At 35.9% G+C, this 24,454-nt stretch overlaps 2 protein-coding genes across 4 annotated transcripts in view; one reads left to right on the plus strand and one right to left on the minus strand.

The window, feature by feature from the left end:
- The window catches only part of LOC131061222 (magnesium/proton exchanger), a 115,135-nt gene extending 91,140 nt beyond the window's left edge, over positions 1-23,995 (minus strand). Inside the window, exons 1-3 of one of the 3 annotated variants that reach the window (XM_057994756.2) lie at positions 23,723-23,995; positions 23,358-23,482; positions 23,012-23,158 (exon numbers count right to left, since the gene is read on the minus strand). The gene's annotated coding sequence lies outside the window, so the exon portion shown is untranslated. Of the gene's footprint in view, positions 1-23,011; positions 23,159-23,357; positions 23,592-23,722 lie in introns of those variants that run through there. The other 2 variants (XM_057994758.2, XM_057994757.2) reach the window with 2 other exon arrangements.
- LOC131856494 (uncharacterized) lies at positions 690-1,292 on the plus strand. Its single transcript, XM_059208288.1, has 2 exons — positions 690-916; positions 1,004-1,292. The coding sequence occupies exons 1-2, from the start codon at positions 690-692 to the stop codon at positions 1,290-1,292; spliced, it is 516 nt and encodes a 171-aa protein (XP_059064271.1).
- Positions 23,996-24,454: the final 459 nt, after the last annotated feature.

Raw genomic sequence — 24,454 nt, forward strand, 5'->3', positions numbered from 1 at the left:
ATTCCCTTGTGAATGATCTTATCATTTACAAAGGGAGGATTTATTTGACCCCAGGATTAGAGGTAAAGAATACAGTATTAAGAACTTTTCATGATATACCTATGGCTGGTCGTCCAACTTACTTTAAGACCTATAGGTAGATACGAGAGTGCTTCGCATGGAAAGGTCTCAAAGAAGATGTACTTCGATCTATTAGGGAGTGCCCTATATGCTAGCAGAATAAACATGAGCACACTTACCCTGTAGGCCTACTCCAGCCACTTCCGATTCCTGATAGGAAGAGGGAATGTTTATCCATGGACTTCATCATGGGCTTTTCAAAATCCCAAGACAGAGATTGTACTTATGTAGTTGTTGATCGGATTACTAAATATGCCCACTTTTTCTCAATAACAACTACATAGGTAGCATAGTTGTTTTTCCATGAGGTATTCAAATTACATGGCTTACCGTGGAGTATTGTCAGTGATAGAGATTGTCAGTTCATGAGCCATTTCTAGCAGGAGTTATTTAGATTGTGTGGAATCGAACTCACTTGGAGTACTAGCTACCACCCGTAGACACACGGGAAAACAAAGATAGTAAACAAATGGGTGGAAGGGTGCCTCAGAAATTATATTGCAAGGCAACAAAAGGCTTGGGTAAAGTGGATTTACCTATGTGAGTATTGTTATAACACCACCTTCCACATGTCGATTCAGATGACACCCTTTGTGGCATTGTATGGATATGAGGCACCCAGTTTTCTAGTTTTACTGTTGAGCAACAGTAGAGTGCCTAGTGCTGGTGATTTACTACAGGAGAGTCGAGACATTATGAAGGTTCTCAAGGAGAATATTGTGAAAGCACAGAACCAGCAAAAGCAATATGCTAATCATAAGAGGACTAAGAGATCATTCAAGGTTGGAGATATGGTGTATGTGATGCCGCAACCCTATCGTTAGACCACTCTCAAGAAGAGTGGTGCAGAAAAACTTAAGCCACACTACTATGGCCCTTTCAGAATTATTAGACAAGTAGGTGAGGTGTCTTACGAGCTTGAACTACTAGCGGATAGCAGAGTACATAATGTTTTTCATGTATCACGCCTCAAGAAGGCGTTGGCCCATCGATTTGTTCCTTATGCAGTATTGCCACCCCTAGATAATGAGGGGAAATTGATTCTGATACCTAAGTCTATATTGGATGTCAGGGAGAGACAGCTACGAAGATGGGTTATCAGAGAATACTTGATTAAATGGAAATATTTATTGGTAGAACATGCTACATGGAAGAGTGAAGAATTTTTATAGCATTCAGAGTTGAGATTGCTTGGGGACAAGCAATTTCAAGGAGGGCAGATTGTGATGTCCCCTTCTTGTTGACATCGGTTTTTCAGTAAGATTAGCCTATCATTATGACCCTCATAGGCTAATGAGGATGGTTAGAGGGTCTCGTGAGGATTGTATCATCTCCAATGTTCAGAATGCTTTAATTTGGTCTTCATTTGGCATCAATTGGACATCATTTTTTCTACTTACTATTTATAGTAAGTATTGGGGTGTTCAAGAACGACACTTTCTATTTTTAGTAGAAGTGTATGGTCACATGGGGAAAAGCAGGGTGTACTCCCATTTCAACCGACACAAAGAAATATTAAGTATTTTGAGAGTTATTAATGTTTATGTGGTCAAATTAATAATAAATCATTTAATAAAGTGAATATAAAGTTATAACTTAACTTTGTAACATGAGGGTCTAGGCATCATGAGAAGGGGGCCAAAATATTAATTAATTATGTGCACACAACCCAAGGTCATTATTTCATTAAATGATGCCAACTTAATGTAATAATAGTTAATGTTATTAAGAGAGCTTTTTGGGAGAAAATCGAACTTCCTTGAGGATTATACATGTTTGACAAGAAGAAGTTCGATCATTATTGTTTATCATTTATTTTCATGACTTTGTGGAGAGCAGAGACCAAGGGTTTTAGTCTTCATCAGCCATTGGAGAACGAGATAATTTTTAGTGTTGCAGCCATTTGAATTGGTGAAATATCCAGTGAATTTGGCTTTCAGTGGGGACTTCAATTAGGGGTTCCATTTGTGCTAAATCAGTGAAGTTTGAGGGTTGAATCTAGCCAGCTTGAGGGATTAATAGTTGCAGATTGGAGACCTAAGATAGGTGGTATTTTGCCAATAGTCACCCATCATTTTTTAGCTGCAAATCACTTCCATATACCTCAACAATACAACTGCAAGTAGGGCGAATTAGCAAGAAGGCGATTTTGCAAAGGGAAGCTTTAAAAATTCTTCAAAAATATTAAAAGGTGGTAGCTTAACATTAAGAGCCTAGTGCAACAATTTCTGAGCAAATTGATAGATGATTGCAGCAGCCAGATCATTCATATCAGGTTCATTAATGCTGTAGTAATTGATTTTTTGTAAGGAATTCCAATAAAGTCTTCAAACTTTGCATTTCAAGGAAATAGTTTGTGAACATAGCATGATAGATTAACTTTGAATGATTTCCAGTCTTGAATGCATTAGTTTAGTTGTAAGTTTGTTGCAAAATTCCCATTTGACAAACCCTATCCAAAAAGCACAAAAAAAAATTGCACTTGAAATTCAGTATTTGGGAATCTTTGACATTGTGGACAAAGAGGTTCTCTACATGGGTCAAAAGTTGGAAAACACCATCGTCGATGGGGGATCAAGAGTTAATGCGTTGTCAGAGGACACTTGGAAATGTTTGGGCAAGCTGACACTCTGGTCGCCGATCTTCCACTTGGTAGGTGTCGACTAAAACAACATTGAGCCATTGGGAACATTGATGGCACAAAAAGTAGTGTTTGCGACACAACAATTTTTCGTGGACTTCGTGGGACAGAGGTGTGGAAGACCAAGATGATGACCACTCACAGTCCCAAATGACAATGTTTCTACAAGAACATGATGAGAAATTAGCTGGGAGAGTCAGCTTATAACATAAATATAGTAAAGCCTATACATATGGTAATATGTCACTGACAATTGAAAGGTTTTCAACATTTGAAGAATAAAAGGAAGGTCCAAGAAAGAATTATGACAGAGATAGAGGAGAGGATAGTCATGATGGACAGGTTCCAAGCAACATTGAGACAACATGGATGACAATCCTTAAGTAAAGATGAACAAGCCTGTTATGAGAAAAAATTATCAAATGGAGAAATGCATTTGTCATTCTTACACTTCAAGGATAATGGGGTCTTCAAGACAGAATAAATGTGTTTATGAGACAGTCATTCAAGAAATGCTATGACAATCAATGGATTGTTAATAAGAGGAAGCACCATCATAAGCAAGACTTACCATAATCACAAGAAATAGGCAAAAGGTTGATATGTGTAAATGTATACACAAGCAAAAGAAGAAAAGGAAATATCATAATGACTAACCCTTAGCAAGAATTATCTTAGTTATTGGAAGACAAAGTCACCCAAAAGTGGAGTTTTCAGGCAAATATAGACAGTCAAGAATGGAGCAGCAACAAGAAATATGAACAAACACAAAGAAGGATCAAGTTTAGAGAACATTAATGGCTGTCCATGTAGCATTCTAGTAATGAAGCTAAAATATGACAAATGTGCTGAAGTTCTATTTTCTAAGGTTGCCATGGAGGGGGGCTTCCTACAAAATAGGGTTGGAGCTGTTGAGATTTTTTAAGAAAATTTTAAAGTTCGCAGTCTCATGAATTTTGTAGTGTAGTTCAACTTAAAAATTTAAGCTCTGAAATTTAAGGAAGCTGGTGGTCTCGTGAATATAATATCTTTGTATGTGCATAATAAGAACAAGTAAAAACAATTTATTTCCCTCCAGAACTATTTTTTTAATAGAAATTAAACTTAGATGTTTGACAAGTGGCAGATAACATCCCTAAGTTGGTGAGGCTATTTCTAGCCTCACCCATTTTTCACTGGCTCAAATTTGCATGCCTAAAAAGTAGGGGCTTCTATTTTACGGATAATACCACAACACAATTTTTTTTCATTCATGGGACCGCCCCTAATGGGACCCCTGCCTAAATGTTAACAAGATGAAGATGATAGAGGGTGAGGCATAAATTTTGGTGATAAGAGTAGATTTATGACTCATAAGTGGAATTTTCACATGAGCTAAAACCTCTTAGGTGTAATAAACACATGTGAGCAGTAGTTTGGAGCTATAATAACTCACTTTGAAGCAATTTTGAAGGTCTTTAATAGCCATTTGTGTTTCCATCCGATCCAAGACCTTTTCAACTTACAACAAGGCATGTGACCACATGCCCTATGTTCATGGAGGAAGTGGTCAACAGTTTGTGTGAGAATTTGCCAAGATCTAGAGGCAATGGAAAGCACAAGTAAGAGAGAACAAAATGTGACGAGAATAAACTGTATTCCTATCAATGATGAAAATACTGATCAACTAGATCATCAATCGTTGTTGTTTTATACAATGTAGATAAGCCTGCTTATAAAGGCAAGGCTAAGAGACAAGAGAGAACACAATGATGACATGTGGCTCAATGAGATGCAAGGGTAGGTAGGGGTAGGTAGAAGAAATAGTATAATATTCCACATGAGGTGGATCACCCACCGAAGGTGGAATTATCACTTCACAATAAGTGGATATGATAGAGTAGTAACAAGATCACACCATAAAAGGTGGAAATTGTCCTACATACACACTCCCAATGTAGCACATCTCCCTAAGTGTCTCATATGCAAACTACAATGTTGTGCATGTACCTAGGTAAACTTAAGGAAAGTGTAATCATATCCAAGATGAATAAATAATTACACCAACAGTTTGAAAGAGTAAAATGCAATTGTTTTGACCCAGTTCAAAGCAGAACCAAGCATCCAAGAGCTGATTTAGGAGCCTCATCAATAGATGGGTCAAAGAGGGACTCTTTTCTTCACTTTCCCACCTTTTTGGAGCAATTTAAGGGCCTTAAAAATAGCAGCAAATCAGTTGGATGCCAAGGAGGTTTGACCAAGAAAAATTAATGTAACGTGTCTTCTCGTGTCTTATTTCTTCAACCACTTGTTCTTTTATTGTAGTAAGCTATTGCACAAATACAAAGCACAAATTTTAAGCCTTCTTCAAGGGGTTCTTGTTGTCATAGTCATACATTGTAACCTGAAACAAGGTTCTTTTGGCCTGATTTTCATTTTCAAATTTGTTTAGTTGTTATAAGCATCTTTTTTCAATATAACTCAGTCATTTTACCTTCTCAAGTTTTGTTATCTTGTGTGCAATTTCATGATTGATATACTTTTCTGTGATTTTGTTCAAATTGTCTAGTGCATGTCTCATTTAGCACCTTTAAGCAGAAAAATACATGATCATTGCAAGTTACGAGTTGTGTAATGAATGTAATCAACTTGTAGTTGTTAAAAGATTCTTTTCCTTCAAAACTATAAAAGCATTCAACCTTCTTATGAATTATTGATGTACAAATAGGTAAAAACTATGAGCCATGTGTCGAAATAACTGAATTCTTGAAACCTTTTTGTGTCAAACAACAAGTGTAAGTTCTGAAACTCATTTTGGTGCATCACTATAGGAATATAGGTTTCATTTTATGTTTTTCCTCTTCCCTTTTCCCAGAAAATAAAGTAATTTTATGTGAGAATCCAATAGAACAAACCCTCTAGGGAGTTTCACTCCAACTTTTAGGCAACCCATAGGCCCATGAGTGTTTCCATGTGTCAGAAAGATGTTGATTTAATAGCTTAGTGAAGGGTGCAAGCTTACATAATAACACTTGCAATCAACAATATATCAAGGACAGATAGAAATCATTTCATTACATTGGTATACAAATTGTTTGACACAATACCTTAACATTAAATATTGGAAGTGGAAAGGAAAAAGTGCAAAATTTGGTTCCAAAATAAGGGTTGCATACTACAGGGAACAATTGGACAATGGACAAACAAGCTTTAGGAGATTTGAGATAAAGACTACACAATTTTGGCCTTACGCAAAAGAGGATGGCAAATTTGTGAAAAAATACATAGAATTTTGTAAGAGATACAACAAAACTTTCACATTTGACAAGCTCCTAGAAGATATGGACCTAAAAGAAAGAAAGAATGATCTCGAAGTTGATCCATGTTTACTACTATATCTAATAAATTAAATGCATGAAGTAATAGTAACGATGACCGTGCATACCGGATTCAAGAGTAAAATATGTCTATTCAATCATGAAATTATTATAGAGGAGGCTAGAGATGGTTGGCCAAGGATTATAGTTGATCCCACTACATCATTTTGCCTTCATTTACGATATATAATATATTTAAAGGAACTGCCAATCACCAAGAGGAACACAACCGTCAACCAACCAATGCTTATAACTACCCCAGAATGACAAAGAACTTAATATGAACAATTGATACATTGTTGGATAACCAATATTATTGAACACAACAATAGACATTGTACATTGACTACATCATCCCCCTAGAAGGAAAAATCATCTTCCAAACAATAAGTAAACATGAAGTAATATTTGGGAAGACTAATGACAGGAGTTTAGACAATTACTTATACTGTCAAACCCAAAGTTGTAGTGTACTTGAAAAATCAAATGGGGTCTAGGGTCAATGGCCCTAATGGGACGAAGGGGCAGTGACTAGGGCATGCTCCTTGTTGCGAATAGGGAAAGGTTGAGGGGCAAATCCTCCACTGCCAAGCTCAAATAGGACCTTTAGAACCACATAGATCATCATGACACACAATTTTTGTGACTTTTTAAAATGCCAAATACAATGTTGATGAAAACAAAAAATAGAGACTTCGTGTCAAAATTATGATCAAGTCATACTCTTCAATTCAAATTGATGGTCATATTTTGTTGTAGGATGATAATTGTACACTATGCTCATTGCATAGGAGTCACAAGAAGGGAGATAAATGTCATACTATGGTAGAGTACTCGAATTGTTGAGGTTGCACACAAGGGTCTAGAGGCTGTATGCTAAGATATTGCGGTTGTATGATAGCTATCTACCAAGTTGCTATACAACAAAAGTGAGATGTCGTACAATGTGATATAACTAAAGTCATACAAGAAGCTCTTTAAAAGGTTGTATGATGCCAATGATTTGTCATGCTATGGGAAGTTGATGTTGATGTATGGTGAAAGAGTGATGCCATACTAGATATATCGTTGTAGGTCATATGAGCTAGAAAATGTAGGGTTGTACTATGCTACTTGTTGGACACCATACAGTGGAGGTAGAATATGGTTGTATGATGCAACCAAGGGAATGTCATCATATAATATTAAGACTACCATCATCCTAGTTTTAATGGCCATACAAGGCATGATAAAGCAAGTCATACGGTGAATTTCTTCTACTATACAATGCCAACTGAGGAAGGTCATACCAAGAACAAGAGTCATACAAGATGTACTAAAGAAAACCATACAGAAGAGCATACCAACTATGAGTGACATACATTAATCTTGCGAGTTAAATGTCGTACCTTGATACTTTGTAAATGTCATACTTTGAAGGAGGACAGTAAAACAATGACCTCCAAAGGGCATACAATATGGTACAGAGATGGTTGTATACTGGAAGTAGAGTTGGATCCCTAAGAGTGCCCTTTTGTTGTTGAGGGTGTAGGTTGAGAACAAATTTTGTGATGTCGTCGAGAGATGAAAAATGGTTAAGAATGAGAATTAAACAATAGTTGAGAGTGTGAATTATAAGGTGGCTGAGAGTGAGAAGTACGATATCACCAAGAGCAAGAATATATTGACATTTTTTCTTATTTTTTAATTCTCACCTTTATATAATTGAACTTTAATTGCCTTTTTATTTTTTCTCCATACTTCATAGTATTTTTTTTCAATTTTGTTGCCTTAATAAATTTTCTCTTCAACACTAATAAATTGGCCTCTACTCGTTATAATATCTTCTAACTCTAATATTTTAATGACCTCCTATATTCTCCACTTCCCAATTTTTTTTCCTATTAATTGAATTTTCCTTGGCCGTAATATTTTAATAAATCCTTTGAAAAATTTCTCTCTCGTCGGCTCCCCTTCAACTTTTTAAATTTTTTTAACTCCATTATTTTTTCTTTCCATTTTCCATCCCTCCAAATTCCCTCTTTCTTTTCTTGTAAATTTTCAATGAAGTTGATTTTCCTTGACAATTATTTATATGCTCCACATTACATATTCTGCTCTTCATACTATCAAATGTATCACCCATAATTTTACATGCCTTCAATGGTTGCTAGATTCACCAATAGTTGTAGCTTCAATACAATTATATGTTGATGAAAATACCTCATAGTCCTCCATTTACCAGTGAAATAGACCATGGAGAGAATTTGTTTCATCCTCTAAGATTGACTCTAACTCCAAAATTCCTTTGTCATTCAGTTCCATCCAACCTTGACTCTCTGTCCATTCTTCTCTAGAATATGAATTTGACAAGTCTAAGGAAGTTGCTTCGTCACTGATGGCTTGGTTCTTTAAATCAATTGCATACTTTCGACCCTTGTTCTCAATGGAGATTGTATTCTTTTTCCAATTGTGACCGACTTTGGCTGCCACTAGCTATCCTCTCTCGAGTAGTGCATCAGATGCTTTCTTCTACAATGGGATGACCATAAAATTTGGTGCAGCCACGACAATAGGGCACTCAAAGAGAATTGTCTGGATTGTGCAACAAGATTAACACAACGGAAACAACAACACGAGATAGAGAGAATGCTAGATTGAGCTTTAAGTATATCATGAATTCAAATACAACTGGTCGGCAACATCCAGGCTACAAGCAGCCTAACAGGCCTAATTCAGAATACACATTCAATCCGAAACCAAAGAGATGTTCAAATTCGATCTATATCTATTTAATCATCATCTACCATCCACTGACTACCCATCTAGGATCCAATACATCAATATATAGCATTTGGAACAAATCCAGGTCAACTAAAGAAATATTGCAATCCCCAAGGCGAAGTGTAACGTGCAAATAGGTCGGCCCTAAGCATGAAGAAAATCCTTCGAAAAAGAACTGAAATAAGATGCGAACCAAAAGGAAGGTTAACCAAGAATATGGGAACATTGTATGAAGTTCCAATCGGCTCTGCAAGTCAAGGAAATGCTCTGCAAGACAAGGAAACACCATCTAGCCATTAGGGTTCAAACTAGTCTGAAAACTAAGAACTGCCAGACAATCCAGAAGTGAAATCCTACCAGAAAAAGATCTAAGCGAGCTAAAATCCAAGATTAATGTACAAGAACATGTCTACAAGCCAAATCGAGCTCCGCATAGAAAATTAGCAACTCGAAGGGGTTTGGAGTGAAACACAAAAACTGAATTGAACAACAAACAAAACATAAAGCAAATATTTTTGGTTGATGCGAGATTTCTAATGAACCAAGGATGCTCCTGCATCAGACATCCAGGGTTGTTTGAAAAGTGAGTCCCTCACTTTGATGGGATTAGAGGAAAACCAAGATGGCCTACTTCTACTTGAGAAATCGAAGAAGAATCTTCCATTGGTTTGTCCTTCTAGTTCACAAGATGTTCTTTGTATTGTCTTCTTTGTGTGCTCTTACGAACTCTACTATCCAAAATCTCCTCAATCTCATTTGGTTTCTTCTCAGGAAATTGGCTCTCTAAATCTAGTTCACTATCATCATTGAATTTTACCCCATGATATTGATACAGATCTGCAATGTTGAATATAGGTGATATACCCAAGGTATACGGCAACTCAACTTCATATGCATTACCTAAATCAAACGTCTTCAAGATCCTACAAGGTCCAAATTTTCTCATCTTCAACTTATTGTATGTTCCAATTGGAAATCTTTCCTTTCTCAGATACACCATTACCTCATCTCCAACTCCAAATTCCTCATGTCTCATCTTCTCATCTACCTTCTTTTATTTCTGGTTCATATCTTCCAAATATTGTTTCACCTAATTATGCAATGACTTCATGTGGTCTGCAAACCCCTCTACTTCAACACTTCTTTTATCGTCATGGATGATGTCTCTCAACTCTAATATACCTTTAGGATTCATTCCGATAACACTCTCAAATGGTGTTTTTTCACTAGTCTAGTTCATTGAATTGTTGTATGCAAATTTTGCTTGTGCAAGAATCAAATCCCAACCTCTGGGTTTATCTCCAACCAAACATCTCAATAAATTTTTTAAACTCCTGTTCACTACCTCTGTTTGTCCATTTGTCCGTGGGTGAAATGTAGAGTTGAACTTCAATTCGGTCTTCATCTTCCTCCAAAGTGTCCTCCAAAAGTAGCCAACAAACTTGGTATCTCGGTCTGAAATAATACTTCTAGGTAACCCATGCAATCTCACAACTTCCTTGAAAAATAAGTATGCTACATGCACTGCATCTGTTGTCTTCTTACAAAGTATGAAAAATGCCATCTTGGAAAATCTATCTACTACCACAAATATAGAATCATTCCCTCTTTGTGTCTTAGGCAATCCAAGTATGAAATCCATGCTTATGTCTTCCAAAGTTCTCTCCAGTATTGTCAAAGGTTTATACAATCTTACGTTCTCACTTCCACCTTTGCAACTTGACAAATCCTACAACTTTGAACAAATTTCCTTACATCCTTATGAATCTAAGGCCAAAAGTAATTCTCACTTACCAAAGCCACTGTCTTGTCAATGCTAAAATGTCCTTGGTAGTCCTCCACTATGCTTCTCCTTTATCTCTCTCATAGAACTTCAGGGTACACACAACTGATTTCTTCTAAACAGCATCTCATCTTGAATGAAATAATCCAACCATTTGCTCCAGTCCATCACAAAAATCTCTTTACAAACTTTCCAAGGTTCAGCAAAATTGGGGTCTTCCTCATACAAGGTCTTCAACTCATTAAATCCGAGCACTTCAATTCTCATTTCGGTCAACAAATTTCTTCTCCTACTCAAAGCATGAGAAACTCTATTTGATATTCCACTCCTATGTTTCAAAACAAAACTATAGCTTTACATGAATTCAACCCATCCCATGTGTCTCTGATTCAACTTACCTTGACTATTCAGATCCTGTAATGCCTGATGATTTGTATACAACACAAACTCCTTGGCAACAAATAATGTCTCCACTTCTTCAAGGCTTGAACTATGGCATAGAACTCCTGATCATACACTGAATATCTTCTCCTTGCATCATTCAACTTTTCACTAAAATAGGCAATATGCTTTCCTTCTTGACTCAACACTGCTCCAATCACATTCCCACTTGCATCACAGTTTACTTCAAATACTTTACTGAAATTCAGTAGGGCTAACATAGGTTGTTCAGTCACCTTTTGCTTCAATAACTCAAAACTTTTGTTTGCTCCAGATGTCCATCTAAAATCCTTCTGGTCTCCTCTCATTGTCTCAGTCATAGGGATGCAAACTAAACTGAAATTTCTAATGAGCTTCTAGTAGAAACTAGCCAATCCATGAAATGGTCTTAGCTCTCCAATGATTTCCGGTGTAGGCCATTCAACAATTATCTTCAATCCATCCACAGATATCACAAATCCCAAATATACTAGTTCTTCCTTCATGAAACTATACTTCTTAAGGTTTATCAACAATTTCTCCTCTCTCAACCTCTGCAAAAATTGTCTCAAATGTAATAGATGCTCCTCTTTTGTCTTACTGAAAATCAAAATGTCATCCAAGTACACAACCACAAACTTACCCAAGAACTTCTTCAATACCTCGTTCATCAACCTCATGAAAGTACTTGATGCATTAGTCAGTCCAAAAGGCATCACCAACCACTCATATAGTCCTTCGTTTGTCTTGAATGTCATTTTCCACTCGTCTCCTTCTTTGATCTTGATCTAATAATATCCACTCTTCAAACCTATCTTTGTAAAATATCTAACTCCACTCAAATAGTCCATTATGTCATCCATCCTAGGCAAAGGAAACTTGTACTTCACTGTGATTTGGTTTATAGCTCTAGAGTCAGTACACATTCTCCACTCCCCATCCTTCTTAGGTGCTAACACAATAGGGACCGTGCAAGGGCTCAAGCTTTCTCTAATCAAACATTTCCTCAACAACTCATGTATTTATCTATTCAGTTCTTCATTCTCTATTGGTGTCATCCAGTGTGCAGCTTTGTTAGGCAAGCTAGCTCTGGGGATCAAATCCATACAATGACTGATAATCCTTATAGGTGGCAATCCATCAGGTACGTTATCTGAAATTATTTCTTCAGATTTTGTTAGCAACTTCTTTGTCTCCTTTGGTTGCCCCTCTTCTGGTTTCAAATCAGACTTCTTATGGATTAAGTTATAGCACATATTTTCACTCCTCAAAACATCCAAAAAAAATTGTCCATCAACCAAACAAATTTTCGCATTTGTACAAATCTCACTCTTATGAGTCTCCTCCAAAGGCAACAAAGTTTGTTTCATCACATTTGCAACAATAGTATATATGTTCTTCCCATCATGCAATGCTTGTCTATCATACTGCCATGGTTTTCCTAATAGGATATGACATACGTCCATAGGCATAATATCACATAGAACTTCATCACGGTAGGATCCAATCTTAAATTTTACCAAACATTGTTCACTCACTAGTACCTTATGATCATCTTGAATCCATGTTATCTGGCAGGGTTTAGGGTGTTTTAACCTTTGCAACTTCAACTTGTTCACCAACTCTTCTGAGGCTAGATTATCTGAACTACCACTATCAATTATGACTTGGCAACACTTACCTTCAACCTTACACCTTGTCTGAAACAAATTCTTCCTCTGTAACAGTTCTTGGTCTATTTCATTTTGCCATAGGGTTCTCCTTATCATCAAAGCTTCTCCATCTTCAGGTTTATCCAAGGATCCGGTAGGCTCCTCCTTAGCAGAAGCAGTTCTTCCATTGTTCTCTATCCTCCTATTTGAATTACATTGTTTACATTCAAAAGCTCGGTGTCTTTCTTCTCCGCACTTAAAGAAAGTTCCTCCAAACTTCCTCTTTTCATCTCTTGTATAACTCTCATTCCGATAGCCACTCTATCCACCATTCCAGTTAAAGTTCCTATCATCTCTTCGGTGTGAATTATCATATGTGCCTTCTTCCCTGCCTTTGTTCTACTTTGCAAAAGATCTTCCACTTCTAGTAAAGGTTTTGGCTCTTTGAAATATTCCTCCTCTTCGTCTCTGCCTCTACTCATGTTTTTTGTTCACCTTTTCCTGAGCTTTCAAGGCACATTGATAAGCCTCTTCCTTACTTTGCAATTTGATTATGATCTCCTCATGTATAGACATCTGCAATCCATTGATTTACCTCACAATCTGTTCAACCTCATCCTCTTCATGTCTGGATCTGATGTTCAACTTGTAGAATTCTTTAGTATATTCCCTCACACTAGACTCCTACTTCAGGTTTTGCAACTTTCAAAACAAATTGACTTGATAATCTGCAGGTAAGAACTTCGCTTTCAACTTACTCACCATTCTATCCTAAGATTTAATTTTCTCCTTGCCTCTTCTCTGTCTATCCGTTTGCAAATGTTCCCACCACAACGATGCATGTCCTTTCAACTTTGTGCAAGGATACTTCACCTTCTTGTCTTCACTTGTGTTTTCAAAATTGAAATATTTCTCCATCTTCGTGATCCAATCTATCAATTCATCCAAATCCAACTTACCACTATATTTCGATGGATTAAAATACGATTTGTTACTTACGCAAGTTAGGGCTCCCAGTAATCTTTCATCTCCTTGCTGGAGTTCTAGTTGACCTCCATCTTCCAGTTCAACATTCTTCTCTTGTTCACCATCACTCACATCATCAAAATGTAGAACTCTTTTCTGGGTTATTTCAACAGCTTTCAATCATGCAACAGTCTGTCTCAACATATCCATCACCGTCAGATCTGCATCTCTTTGCGCTCAACCTCTAACATTTCCTCTTCATGTCATTTAGACAAAGTCCCTTGTAGCTGCAAGTTGGATCCGCAATCTGTCACCCTACAACAAGTTTCAACAAGACACAATCTTCTCGAATGAAGAACCTTTGCTCTGATACCAACTGATGCAGTCATAATAGGAGCGTCCTCAAAGAGAACTGTCTAAACTGTGCAACAAGATTAACACAATGGAAACAACAACACAAGATAGAGATAATGCCAAATCGGGCTTTAACTATATCATGAATTCAAATACAACTGGTTGGCAACATCCGGGCTACAAGCAGGCTAACATGCCTAATTCAGAATACACATTCAATATGGAGCCAAAGAGATGTTAAAATTTGATCTACATCTATCCGATCATCATCTACCATCCATAGACTACCCATCTAGGATCTAATACATCATTATATAGCATTTGGAACACATCTGAGTCGGCCAAAGAAAGATTACAATACCCAAGGTGGGAAAGTGTAATGTGCAAATAGGTCGGCCCTAAGCATGAAGAAAATCCCCCAAAACAGAACTGAAATGAGATGTGGACCAAAAGGAAGGTCAACTAAGCATATGGGAACATCGTATGAAGTGCCAATCGACTCTGCAAGTCAAGGAAATGCTCCACAAGACAGGGAAACACCATCTAGCCGTTATGGTTTAAATTGGTCTAGAAACTGAGAACTGTCAGACAATCCAGAAGCAAAATCCTGCTAGAAAAAGATCCAAACGAGCTGAAATCCAAGATCAACGTACAAGAACATGTCTACAAGCCAAATCTAGCCCCGCACATAAAATGAGCAACTTAGAGGGGTCCGGAGTGAAACACAAAAACTGAACTGAACAAGAAACAAAATAGAGAGCAAATATTTTTGGTTGATGCAAGATTGCTAATGAACCAAGGATGCTCCTGCATCAAAATTCAAGAGGAATTGTTAGGTCCTAGTTGTTAGCTTCTATGCCATCAGCATCCCCAACAGCTTGATTCCATGTTGCTTAGCACCTGCCAAGTGAAATGTTGGTGGCAAGAGGGTTGGTTTCCCAAGAAACTTCCAAGTATCTTTTGCCAATACATTTACTCCCCAGCCTCCATTGATTATGGTATTTGTAAGGTTCTTCCACATGATTTCCATTTGAACGATAATCAACTGCTTCACAATATTAATTTGTAACAAGATTGGATTAATGATTTGTTTGCCTTCAAGTGGCAGCTCTACTATCACGTCTTTACTTGGGTCTTTTTGTCATTGACCTTGTTGGCAATTGCCATTCTTGGTTGTGGCATGGTTTCAAGAAGGTTTTTTCTCTTGGTAGGTACGGTTGTTTGTAGCACCTATATTTTGTAGCACCTATAAATATATGTTCTCTGATTCCAATCACAATGACATGCAATTTTGTTGGACGTTCTTCATTCCTTCACCATCACTTTTTCTACTTCTTCTCTAGCTTCTCGAAGTCATTCTTTCTTTGTATGAGGGTCTAGGTACACTTCCTTCTTTGTATGCACTCTCATGATTGCCAAAACTGCCTTGTCTTGTTCCTCCATGTCCACCATATTAATACCCTTTTGCTTGGGATAGTCAGTGTCTTCATGGTCACCCAGTCTACACCATTTGCAAAATAATTGTATGTTTTCTTTCTTAATTGAGTAGTCTCTCGCAAAGTGTCCCCCATTCACTACATTGTTGACACTATATGATAAGACATCCTTTGGAGTCATAACATATTTGATTTCGCCCTCGTTGATTTTGATAACCTCCCAGCGATGCATTATGTGGCTTTGAGGGAGTGGATTCTCCCTATGTGAATCTAGAACCCGTGTACTTCTAATCTTTAAATTGTATGGGTACTCTTTTAATGAATGACCCATCACCTAACAAATATCACAAAACATCTTTCTAGGACAATTTCCTTTTGTATCCCTCAATTTTTCACTCAATACACCATAGTTCATTAGTTTCTTTATTGGTTCCTTTTTTCTGCCTTCAATTGTTTCACCATTCTCATAATGTCTCATTGTAGGGCCTCAACCATTTTGGATTCTTCATCACTATTAAATTTGATGCTCTCTTTGTTGTCTATCTTTTTTCCTGAGATGATGTTCTAGAATTGCTCTTGATATCCATCACCTAATTATATGCAACAGTGTACGATTGCAGAGGTACCACTTTCATTTTCTTACACAACGAGGGAATCAATCCCTTAATGAACCATCACTTCTTTAGGCCATTGGTTGGTTGATTCTCCAACTTGAACGACACCTCTTTGGGCATATGATTGTAAGGACGTGCATTTTCATGCTTCCCTTGTTTAGTGTTGTAAATTTCGGTCACAATCTCATTATCATCTTTCAACAATGTAAACTCCACTTCAAATGCCTTCTTCAAAGCTTCCTATGAGTCCATGGATTTCTCCTCCAATTTTTTGAACCAGTCAATGGCTACTCTTCGTAATATTGTCTGAAACACTCTCAACCTATAATCCATGTCTTCTTGATCGTTGCTATCCAAATAGTTTTGCACATCTTGTAGTTCCTTAAAGGGTCCTCCAACCCATTTCTTGTGAACTTGCAAAGTCTCTGCCTATCGACATAGGAACTCATCAAGGGACATACCATATTTCTTAGTCGGTATGTACCTTATGCCTTGGACTTGGTTGGACTCTTTTTATCTCAACGTTCTAGTGCTTCACTTACACTCACGACCGCATACGAGTCCTCTACACATCCACCCTCAGTGTCCCTTGCATTTCAGTTACCTTCCTCCTCATTCCTAGGCTCTCTTCCCTTGGAGTCTTTGGCTCAATTCCCCCAAATCTCAATTCCCCTGATATGGATAGTTGTTCTATGCAATCTACATTACTCTCCAGTATCTCTAGAAACTCAGTCTCAAGGTTTTCTTCTTTGTCTAATACTAATTGTATAGAAGAGTTGCTTGTTTGGTCTACAAGACCTTCATACGCTTCATCAAGGAGCGATAAGTGTTTGACAACTTCTTCGTACTCTCCCTTTGAGAGTTTTTTAATGAAGACTTTCCTCTCTTCCGACTACAACTTTGATAGATGCTTCAGCTTTTACTTTGTTATTGGGAAGGGCTGCAATTGGATTTTCCTTGAATGTTTCTTGTTATCTTCTTCTCCATTATCTATGTTCAGGAATTTGTAAAGATCACTTGATTGCTTGGTCTTGACTGCCTTGTGGCCTCTTTCTACCTTTATTGGGTCAAATCTAACTTGATTTTTTTAAGGCAACAACACCAAATGTTTGCTACTATATCTAATAAATCAAATACATTAAGTAATAATAAAGATGATAGTGCATACCAGATACAAGAGTAAAATATGTCTTTATTCACTCATGAAATTATTATAGAGAAGAAGACTAGAGATGGCTGATCAAGGATTACAATTGATCCCACTACATCATACCCCCTTTCTTGATGATACACAATATATTTAAAGCTCCCAACAATGGCCAAGAGGAATACAACCATCAACCAACCAACGCTTACAACTACTTGAGAATGACAAACAACTTAATGCAAACAATTAATACATTTTTGGATAACCAATATTATCAAACATAACAATAGACATTGTACGTTGACTACAATCTAGTTCTGGAGGTGGTGAGATCCAATGATAACTTGTCTCAAGATATTACTCCCCCAATAACCATTTATAATATGGATAGATATAGCGAAAGCTAGAATAGTTAGTCATTTTTGTTTTTGATGACCAAAGTGTTGTAATATCTTGATGTTGAAATTCCTCTTGCTTTTATGTTCATATTGAATAGACTGCTAAGTCTATAAACTCATTTTTCCTAGTCTAGGCCAAGAAAGCCTATTGTAACCTACTTTATTTATGGTAATATATAATAATATTAGATTTCCACAATCAATTATGTTGATGATGTGTTGTTTCTAGATTCGACTGTGTGACAGCTTTTGCATCAATGCTTTGGATCACATTATGTGATCCATCATTAAGATGAAAGAGTGTATAAGGAGAATCCAAAAATAACAAATCATCAATATATGACCAATTCAAATGCTCTCTTTTTTAGTAATATATAACCAATTAAAAAAAAAAGAGTTTATTTTTGTAGAGGTAACCAGATTTTCAATTATATAGTTATGTTTGACCAAAATTATAGATTACATATAGTGGAAGTAGAAATGACTCTTATTACATGAATACTTTAACAATAGTTTTGACAGACTTGCAAAAATGGATTATCAGTTAATAAAACATGTTCAAAGCATAAATGTTCATGTCCTCTTCCCAAACGTAAATCTAATGAAGATCTTAAACCTATTATTTTATTGTAATGCAAATATAATCCCCTTTTGCTCTTTTAGCCTATTTAATTTTTCTAGGCTAATTTTGGATTTTTTTAAAGAATAATTAATTAATTAAATTCTAAATAGCCTTAAGATTCTCGATATTATTTCTATTTAATTGATTAAACATTGAACCTTGGTTATTTTAATAAACTTTATTCTATGTCAAAGAAAAAATTATAAAGTGGGTTGCTTTATGAATGGGAATATGAAATAAATAAAAAATTCTCTAAAAAATGGGAAATAAAAAAGCTGAGAAAAAAAAAATTCATTAGTGACTTGTTATTTCTTGAAGAATTTTTATGAGATTTTGTGCTTTGAGTTTTTAAGGTATATTAATTGGATTGGATTTTGAAGCTGCAAGTGTGTAAGATATATCTACTCAAGTTGAAGTTTTCCTAATTTTCCAAAGGTGCAAATTTATAAAAGGTTGTTATTTCTTGAAGAATTTTAATGAGATTTAGTGCTTTGAGTTTTCAAGGTATATTAATTGGATTGGATTTTGAAGCTGCAAGTGTGTAAGATATATCTACTCAAGTTGAAGTTTTCCTAATTTTCCAAAGGTGCAAATTTATAAAGGGTTGCAAACAAATAAAAAATTTATATATAACATTATTTTTTCGTTGGTCTTCTTAATATTTGATAGGCTTATTTCAGTTTTGATTTCCTTTCCAATCTTTGGTTTGTGGAAACTAAGAGTAAGGTCGGCGGGGGACTACAGGATCTATTTTCATGGAGCAAGAAGTCCCATGAAACAAAAAACTTAATGCTATAAAATTATTTAGAATCTTTTCCTAAAAAATAGCTTCCCCTATTTAGGACAACATATTTCACTAAATGAAATTTGGGTGGGGCTAATAATTGCCCCATGAATTAGTAATTTATATATTAGCTAGAAATTTGTTAATATTAGCTAGGAATTTGTATATTAGCTAGAAATTCATTAATATTAACTAGGAATTTGTATATTAGTTAGAAATTCATTAATATTAGCTAGAAATTTGCTAATATTTTATATTCCTACTAAAAAAAAGAATAGAAAGAAAATGATATTATTTATTAAGTTTTTTATTCACATCATTCTTTACAAAACCACCAACTTTCCTAAATTTCAATACTTAATTCTTTTAAAATGAATTGTCAAACTAGGGGAAGAGAATCAATTACGGTTCATGTTCCAATAACCATTCACTCCTTGCACACCCAATCTCTCAATTACTAACTTAAAAAAAAACAAAAAACAAATAACTAAAAGGTCATTTATAAATTACACATGTACCAATGGCCCCTCAATTTTTAGCTTTTTTGGACCACATTTGGCCCATTTTTGCACTTTTATTGGCACCCATAGCACACGAATATTGGGGCATTTGTGCATAAGTTTTGACAATTTTAAGTGGACAGTTATTGGGGCATCTTTAAACAGGTATAGGGGACACTTTGAAAAGTATACTTTTTGACCCTTGTGTGCATAACGGATCCGACAACGTGCATCGTTACTACCCAGAAGCCAAAACAATAGCTATAAGCAGCTAAGTCGCATACAGAGACAACCAAAAGAAAATCATCAAAATCCATTGTACTGTTTAAAATCTATGGATGCACGAAGTTAGCTATAACAACCATTGATACACTTCCCCTAAATTCATAGAACCAACAACTCTAAAAATATTTTTAAAAAAATCTCAACAAACACCCATTTTCATGACCTTGCGCTCATTGCACCAAATTACAGTTTGAAAAGGAGGACGTGAGTGAATTTGAAGTTTGCACTTGAAATGAAATCAAATGAAGGATTTTAATAATGTCCACAAGACCAAAGCAACCTATGGGACCCATAGACAACACACACCTCACAAAATCAGGACACCACGATCTTAATCTGCTTGAAAAAGACATTCTCTTGATTTGAGAGCTACCTTCAAAAGTGAGTCCCAAATAGTCTATCGCTCCCCTTCAAGCTCCACTAAGAGAAAGAGACGTAGAGGTCATTATATTTGCATATCGTGACCGAACACTAGGGGGACACAGAATAAAGTGAATTTTAGTTGCCAACTATAAGGAAATCGAATTTTTCACTAGCTAGTGTCCACAGCTTCAGTCGCGGATGCGTCTATCCTGGCTCCAAAATGGCAGTACAAATTGACTAACACGCGTGTTAGTCGTGCGTTTTACACCATCGATTTTGTAATAAACGGCTGCGATTGACTAACAGGTCACTATCACGATGTACGAAAAGTCTATTTTAGAGCAAGAATAGCTTCAGCCTTCAATCGCCCCTCAAAAAAAACAGTGAACATAATTTGGAGAAGGGAATAAGAACGTGGACATTATGTATTGCGTGGTAGAGGGGTCAATAATTTTGAAAAATCAAAAATTAATTTTTAATCTATTTAATAAATAGAAAATAATTGTCTTTGTCAGGTAGGTGTAGATGGCTGCATAACTTTTGAAGAAGTTTGAATGCCTATTTATTATTTGACTATTAAAGAAAAGAGCTGGATCGACACGACCTATTTTGTTGATGGAATTTAAATTCTATACAAAGTTGACTCTATATGAGTGGCGTGGGTGCTGTTGGTTGTGTATAAAATAGTCCAAATAAATTTGTTGCGCATGAATATAAATTCCTGCCTTTTTCTGCACTATGGGGAATATTACAAGTGTCTTTTAGCCTATTGAGGTAGACGTCCAGCTTAAGGGAGAACTGCATACAAATAATTGATGTAAAATGTATTTGCAGATGCATGTAGTGACTGTGATGATCACAATGTAATGAAAATAAATTTTATTTATTCGAAGTAAGAAATGTTATAATTGTGATTCTCAAACTCGGAACTGTTAAATCAATCTCCTCGACAATTATTTGACATAAAACCCTTGAGCTGTAGCAAAAATCACAAGGCTGCAAATTTTAGGGAATTTTTTTAGCAGGGGTTCTTACATGTCCACATCGCAATCTTGGCGATTAAAAGATGTTTTGGTTGTTTACTTGTTATTTGTGAAAGTACAAATCAGAAAAAAAAAATCAGTCCATCACAAGATAAATTGTGCTTCCATGTGTGCGTAAGAATTTATCTTAGTTTTTAAGTCGTGGGAATTTCTTTTAAGTTACTATTCCTAACCTCATGTTTCCATGCTACTGTTTAACTCCATTTTCTGCTTAATTTTAAGCAGTTGGAGTGTTCCCATACAAATTTAAAATTGTTGGAAAAGGATAATTTAGAATCTTTTGTTATTTAAGTGGAGCAGCTATTATTTAGGAATAAAAAATAAGCTATGGGAAAATAAGGGGGGCTGGAAATAGGCAGCAATTGCATATTGCTAAAAATGCCACGTGGCTTTACAAATTTGTTTTCCTCTCTTTTTTTAACATTTTATTTCTATATTTTATTATGCACAAATTATTACTAATACTATTAATAATAATTTTAAAATTTCACTTAAAAAATAAGCAGAAAAATAAATACTCATGGGACCAGCAGCTCCACAGATATTTCCTAAAACAATTGAACGGCAGCTACTAGAAAAAGCATGAAAACATGTCGTAACTCTATTTGATATACCAATATAAAGAGTGTAGATTAAACATCCCTATATGGACTCAGCAGGTATTGCCCATTAACATTAACATGTAAAGCAGAAGATTAGTATTTATATCTACTGTTACAGCTGACCTGTTTTCATTTATTCCACCACCCATGAGTACAAAATTTTCCAAAATAGGTGAGGGGAATGTCAGATTAACGAAGTTCACTAAAGGTTTTCATGATCAGTGTGGTTCCAGGGCTTCATTGACCTAAAGGATTTAATTGAAGCACTAATGTAGGAATTCCAGTGAAACGTATGTAACAAATAAGACTACAGAGCATTTCTATATTGAATACAAATAAGACTACACAGCATTTCTATATTGAATATGGTTAAATTTTAAATAATTGAAAAGCTGGATTAGCATAAACAAAATGTTCATCAGAAACATTTGGGAATGGATGATGTTTGAGCTTGATATTAATGTCTGCAAGAATCTATCTCTAAAATTTTAAAGGTCAAAACATATTAGAGAAGAGGATCTAGTATTTGAGCATGTTCTAGTGGTTGTGATAGTAGTTGTTGATTTAATACTCACATTTGTTGATTTAATGTCTAAATTTTTTGTCAACATTACGCCAATAGTTGTGACTTTAAAGTTGTTATTGCTGATGATGAATACCCATAGTTGTTAAAAAGAACCAATCATGTGATCCCACATCAGCTGCATGACTATGGGTCTCCCTTTTGCACAACCATTGGTCTCGCTTTTTTGGGGGCTGTTTTGGACGCTTTGGCAAATAGCATGATGATGTGGCATCATATTTGCTGATGTGGCCCTTAAACCTTAGTTGTAAGCAAGAGACTTGCCACATAAGCTGGTGTAAAAAATTGGGAGTGATTTAAAATTTTCAATAAGATTTTGAGAAGCATGAAGTTAGGGTGCTTAGGGTGCTCAACTACTACTGAGTCCTCTCCCCTAACTAAAATTCAAGTCTCAAAACAGTCTTACACCACAAGATAGTTTAAATTACAGTTACCTATAGATTTTTATAGCACAAAATAACAAATCAAACTCTACAACAATCAAGCGAATTCCTTAAAATTTATTTAAATTCAATCATCCATTAAACAAACAACAAACAAGAGAAAGATCAACGAATTTAATATAAAGAAACCGCGTACCTTAACTGAAAATGATCGTATATGTAAATGGAATTGTGCCTCTGTTTGCTACCTCGCGGTAATATTTTCGAACCTTTCCAAGCAAAAGTTCGGTCCGTAAATAAAACAAATAGAGAAATCCGTAATGATAACAGAGAAATTCTTCGCCTGTGAAAATATGTGAAAATGATAAAATGTCATTGCAGGGCGTTTCTATTGGCCGTAACGTAGACATATGAAATAAAATGAATTAATCAGGAGTGCAAAAACAGAATAACAGGAGTACGGACTCTAAAATTAATGAAATCTACTGTATTATAAATGTTCAAGGCAAGTCTCAGAGTTGTAACAGGTCAAACGATCGAACCTCCTTGCCTCCGCTACACAAGGTGTAGGATCTGCTTCCACTTACGCTCTGAACTCATTCTTTTCAAATCGATTTCGTTCAGTCCAAATAAATACTCATGTGTTGTGATTACAACAACAATATAGCTGTTTATAAAGCACTTCTTTGTCAGGATTCTTGCACATATTGACAGTTGAAAATTTTTTAAAAAAAGTACGAGAAAAGATAATATAAAACGATTCTTCAAAACAGAGAATTCTCTGTCAGATGTTTCTTCGTCTGGAAAGATAATTCTTTGTCGGTATTATTGCACGGGACAGCAATAATGAAAAATATAAAACAAAATGGTACAATTTAAATATTAGTAGGGCTGAGAATTCGCGTACATAAAAGCTCCATGTTTCTCATGAGTAGAATCTTTTACCAGAAGCTGCCGTCTGAGACATTAAATTCCATATTCAAAGTTCGCTGTTCCTGTAAGCAAAGAATAAAGAATGGCATTTGCTTCTCAACTTTACTTTAACCTTTAAACAATGGAAGTACCTTGACCAGAGGAAACTTGCTTCGCCAACAAATTCTGTATATTTTTTATTTTCTAAATATGCTAAGTACTGCTTCGTAGAAAATAAATTTAAGCTAAAATATTACATTTTTGACATTCTGAGAGCTCTATTTGTAGCTGTCAGCGATTTCACCTATCAATATATACAAAGGTTACGTAATAAGAAGATTTTATTCTTATTTAGTCACTACGTGAGTTTTGTCAGGATAGACAGTTGACCAAAAAAGTAAGTTATGAAGGCCTTAAACATCACACACTAAGCTCTGACCGAGCTTAGGTGGCTGTGGGCCCAGTCCTTTCTCTTAACCATACATTCCCGTCCATTCCGTCCAAACGAACAGCGCCGCTAACATTCGGATTCGAATTGTTCCCGCTTGTTTCCGCGTACAAGTTTCCATCATATCAGTTTTTATTTCCACCGTACTCCCGGCTTATGCCAAAATGGGAGCTTCTGAACGGCAATGGCTACGCAGCGGACAAAATGGCCCGCTGCCATGCCTTCTGCATCCGATCCCCCCATGCCATGCGATGCCATCACGCCGTCGATGGCCGTCCA

Source organism: Cryptomeria japonica, chromosome 7, assembly GCF_030272615.1.
Source record: "Cryptomeria japonica chromosome 7, Sugi_1.0, whole genome shotgun sequence".
NCBI classification, from domain to species: domain Eukaryota; kingdom Viridiplantae; phylum Streptophyta; class Pinopsida; order Cupressales; family Cupressaceae; genus Cryptomeria; species Cryptomeria japonica.

Coding starts and splice junctions, on each gene's coding strand:
- LOC131856494 (XM_059208288.1), top strand. CDS start 690: ATGTCGATTCAGATGACACCCTTTGTGGCATTGTATGGATATGAGGCA. Junction 917..1,003: donor TTCAAGGTTGGAGATATGGT/GTATGTGATGCC, acceptor TGGCCCTTTCAG/AATTATTAGACAAGTAGGTG.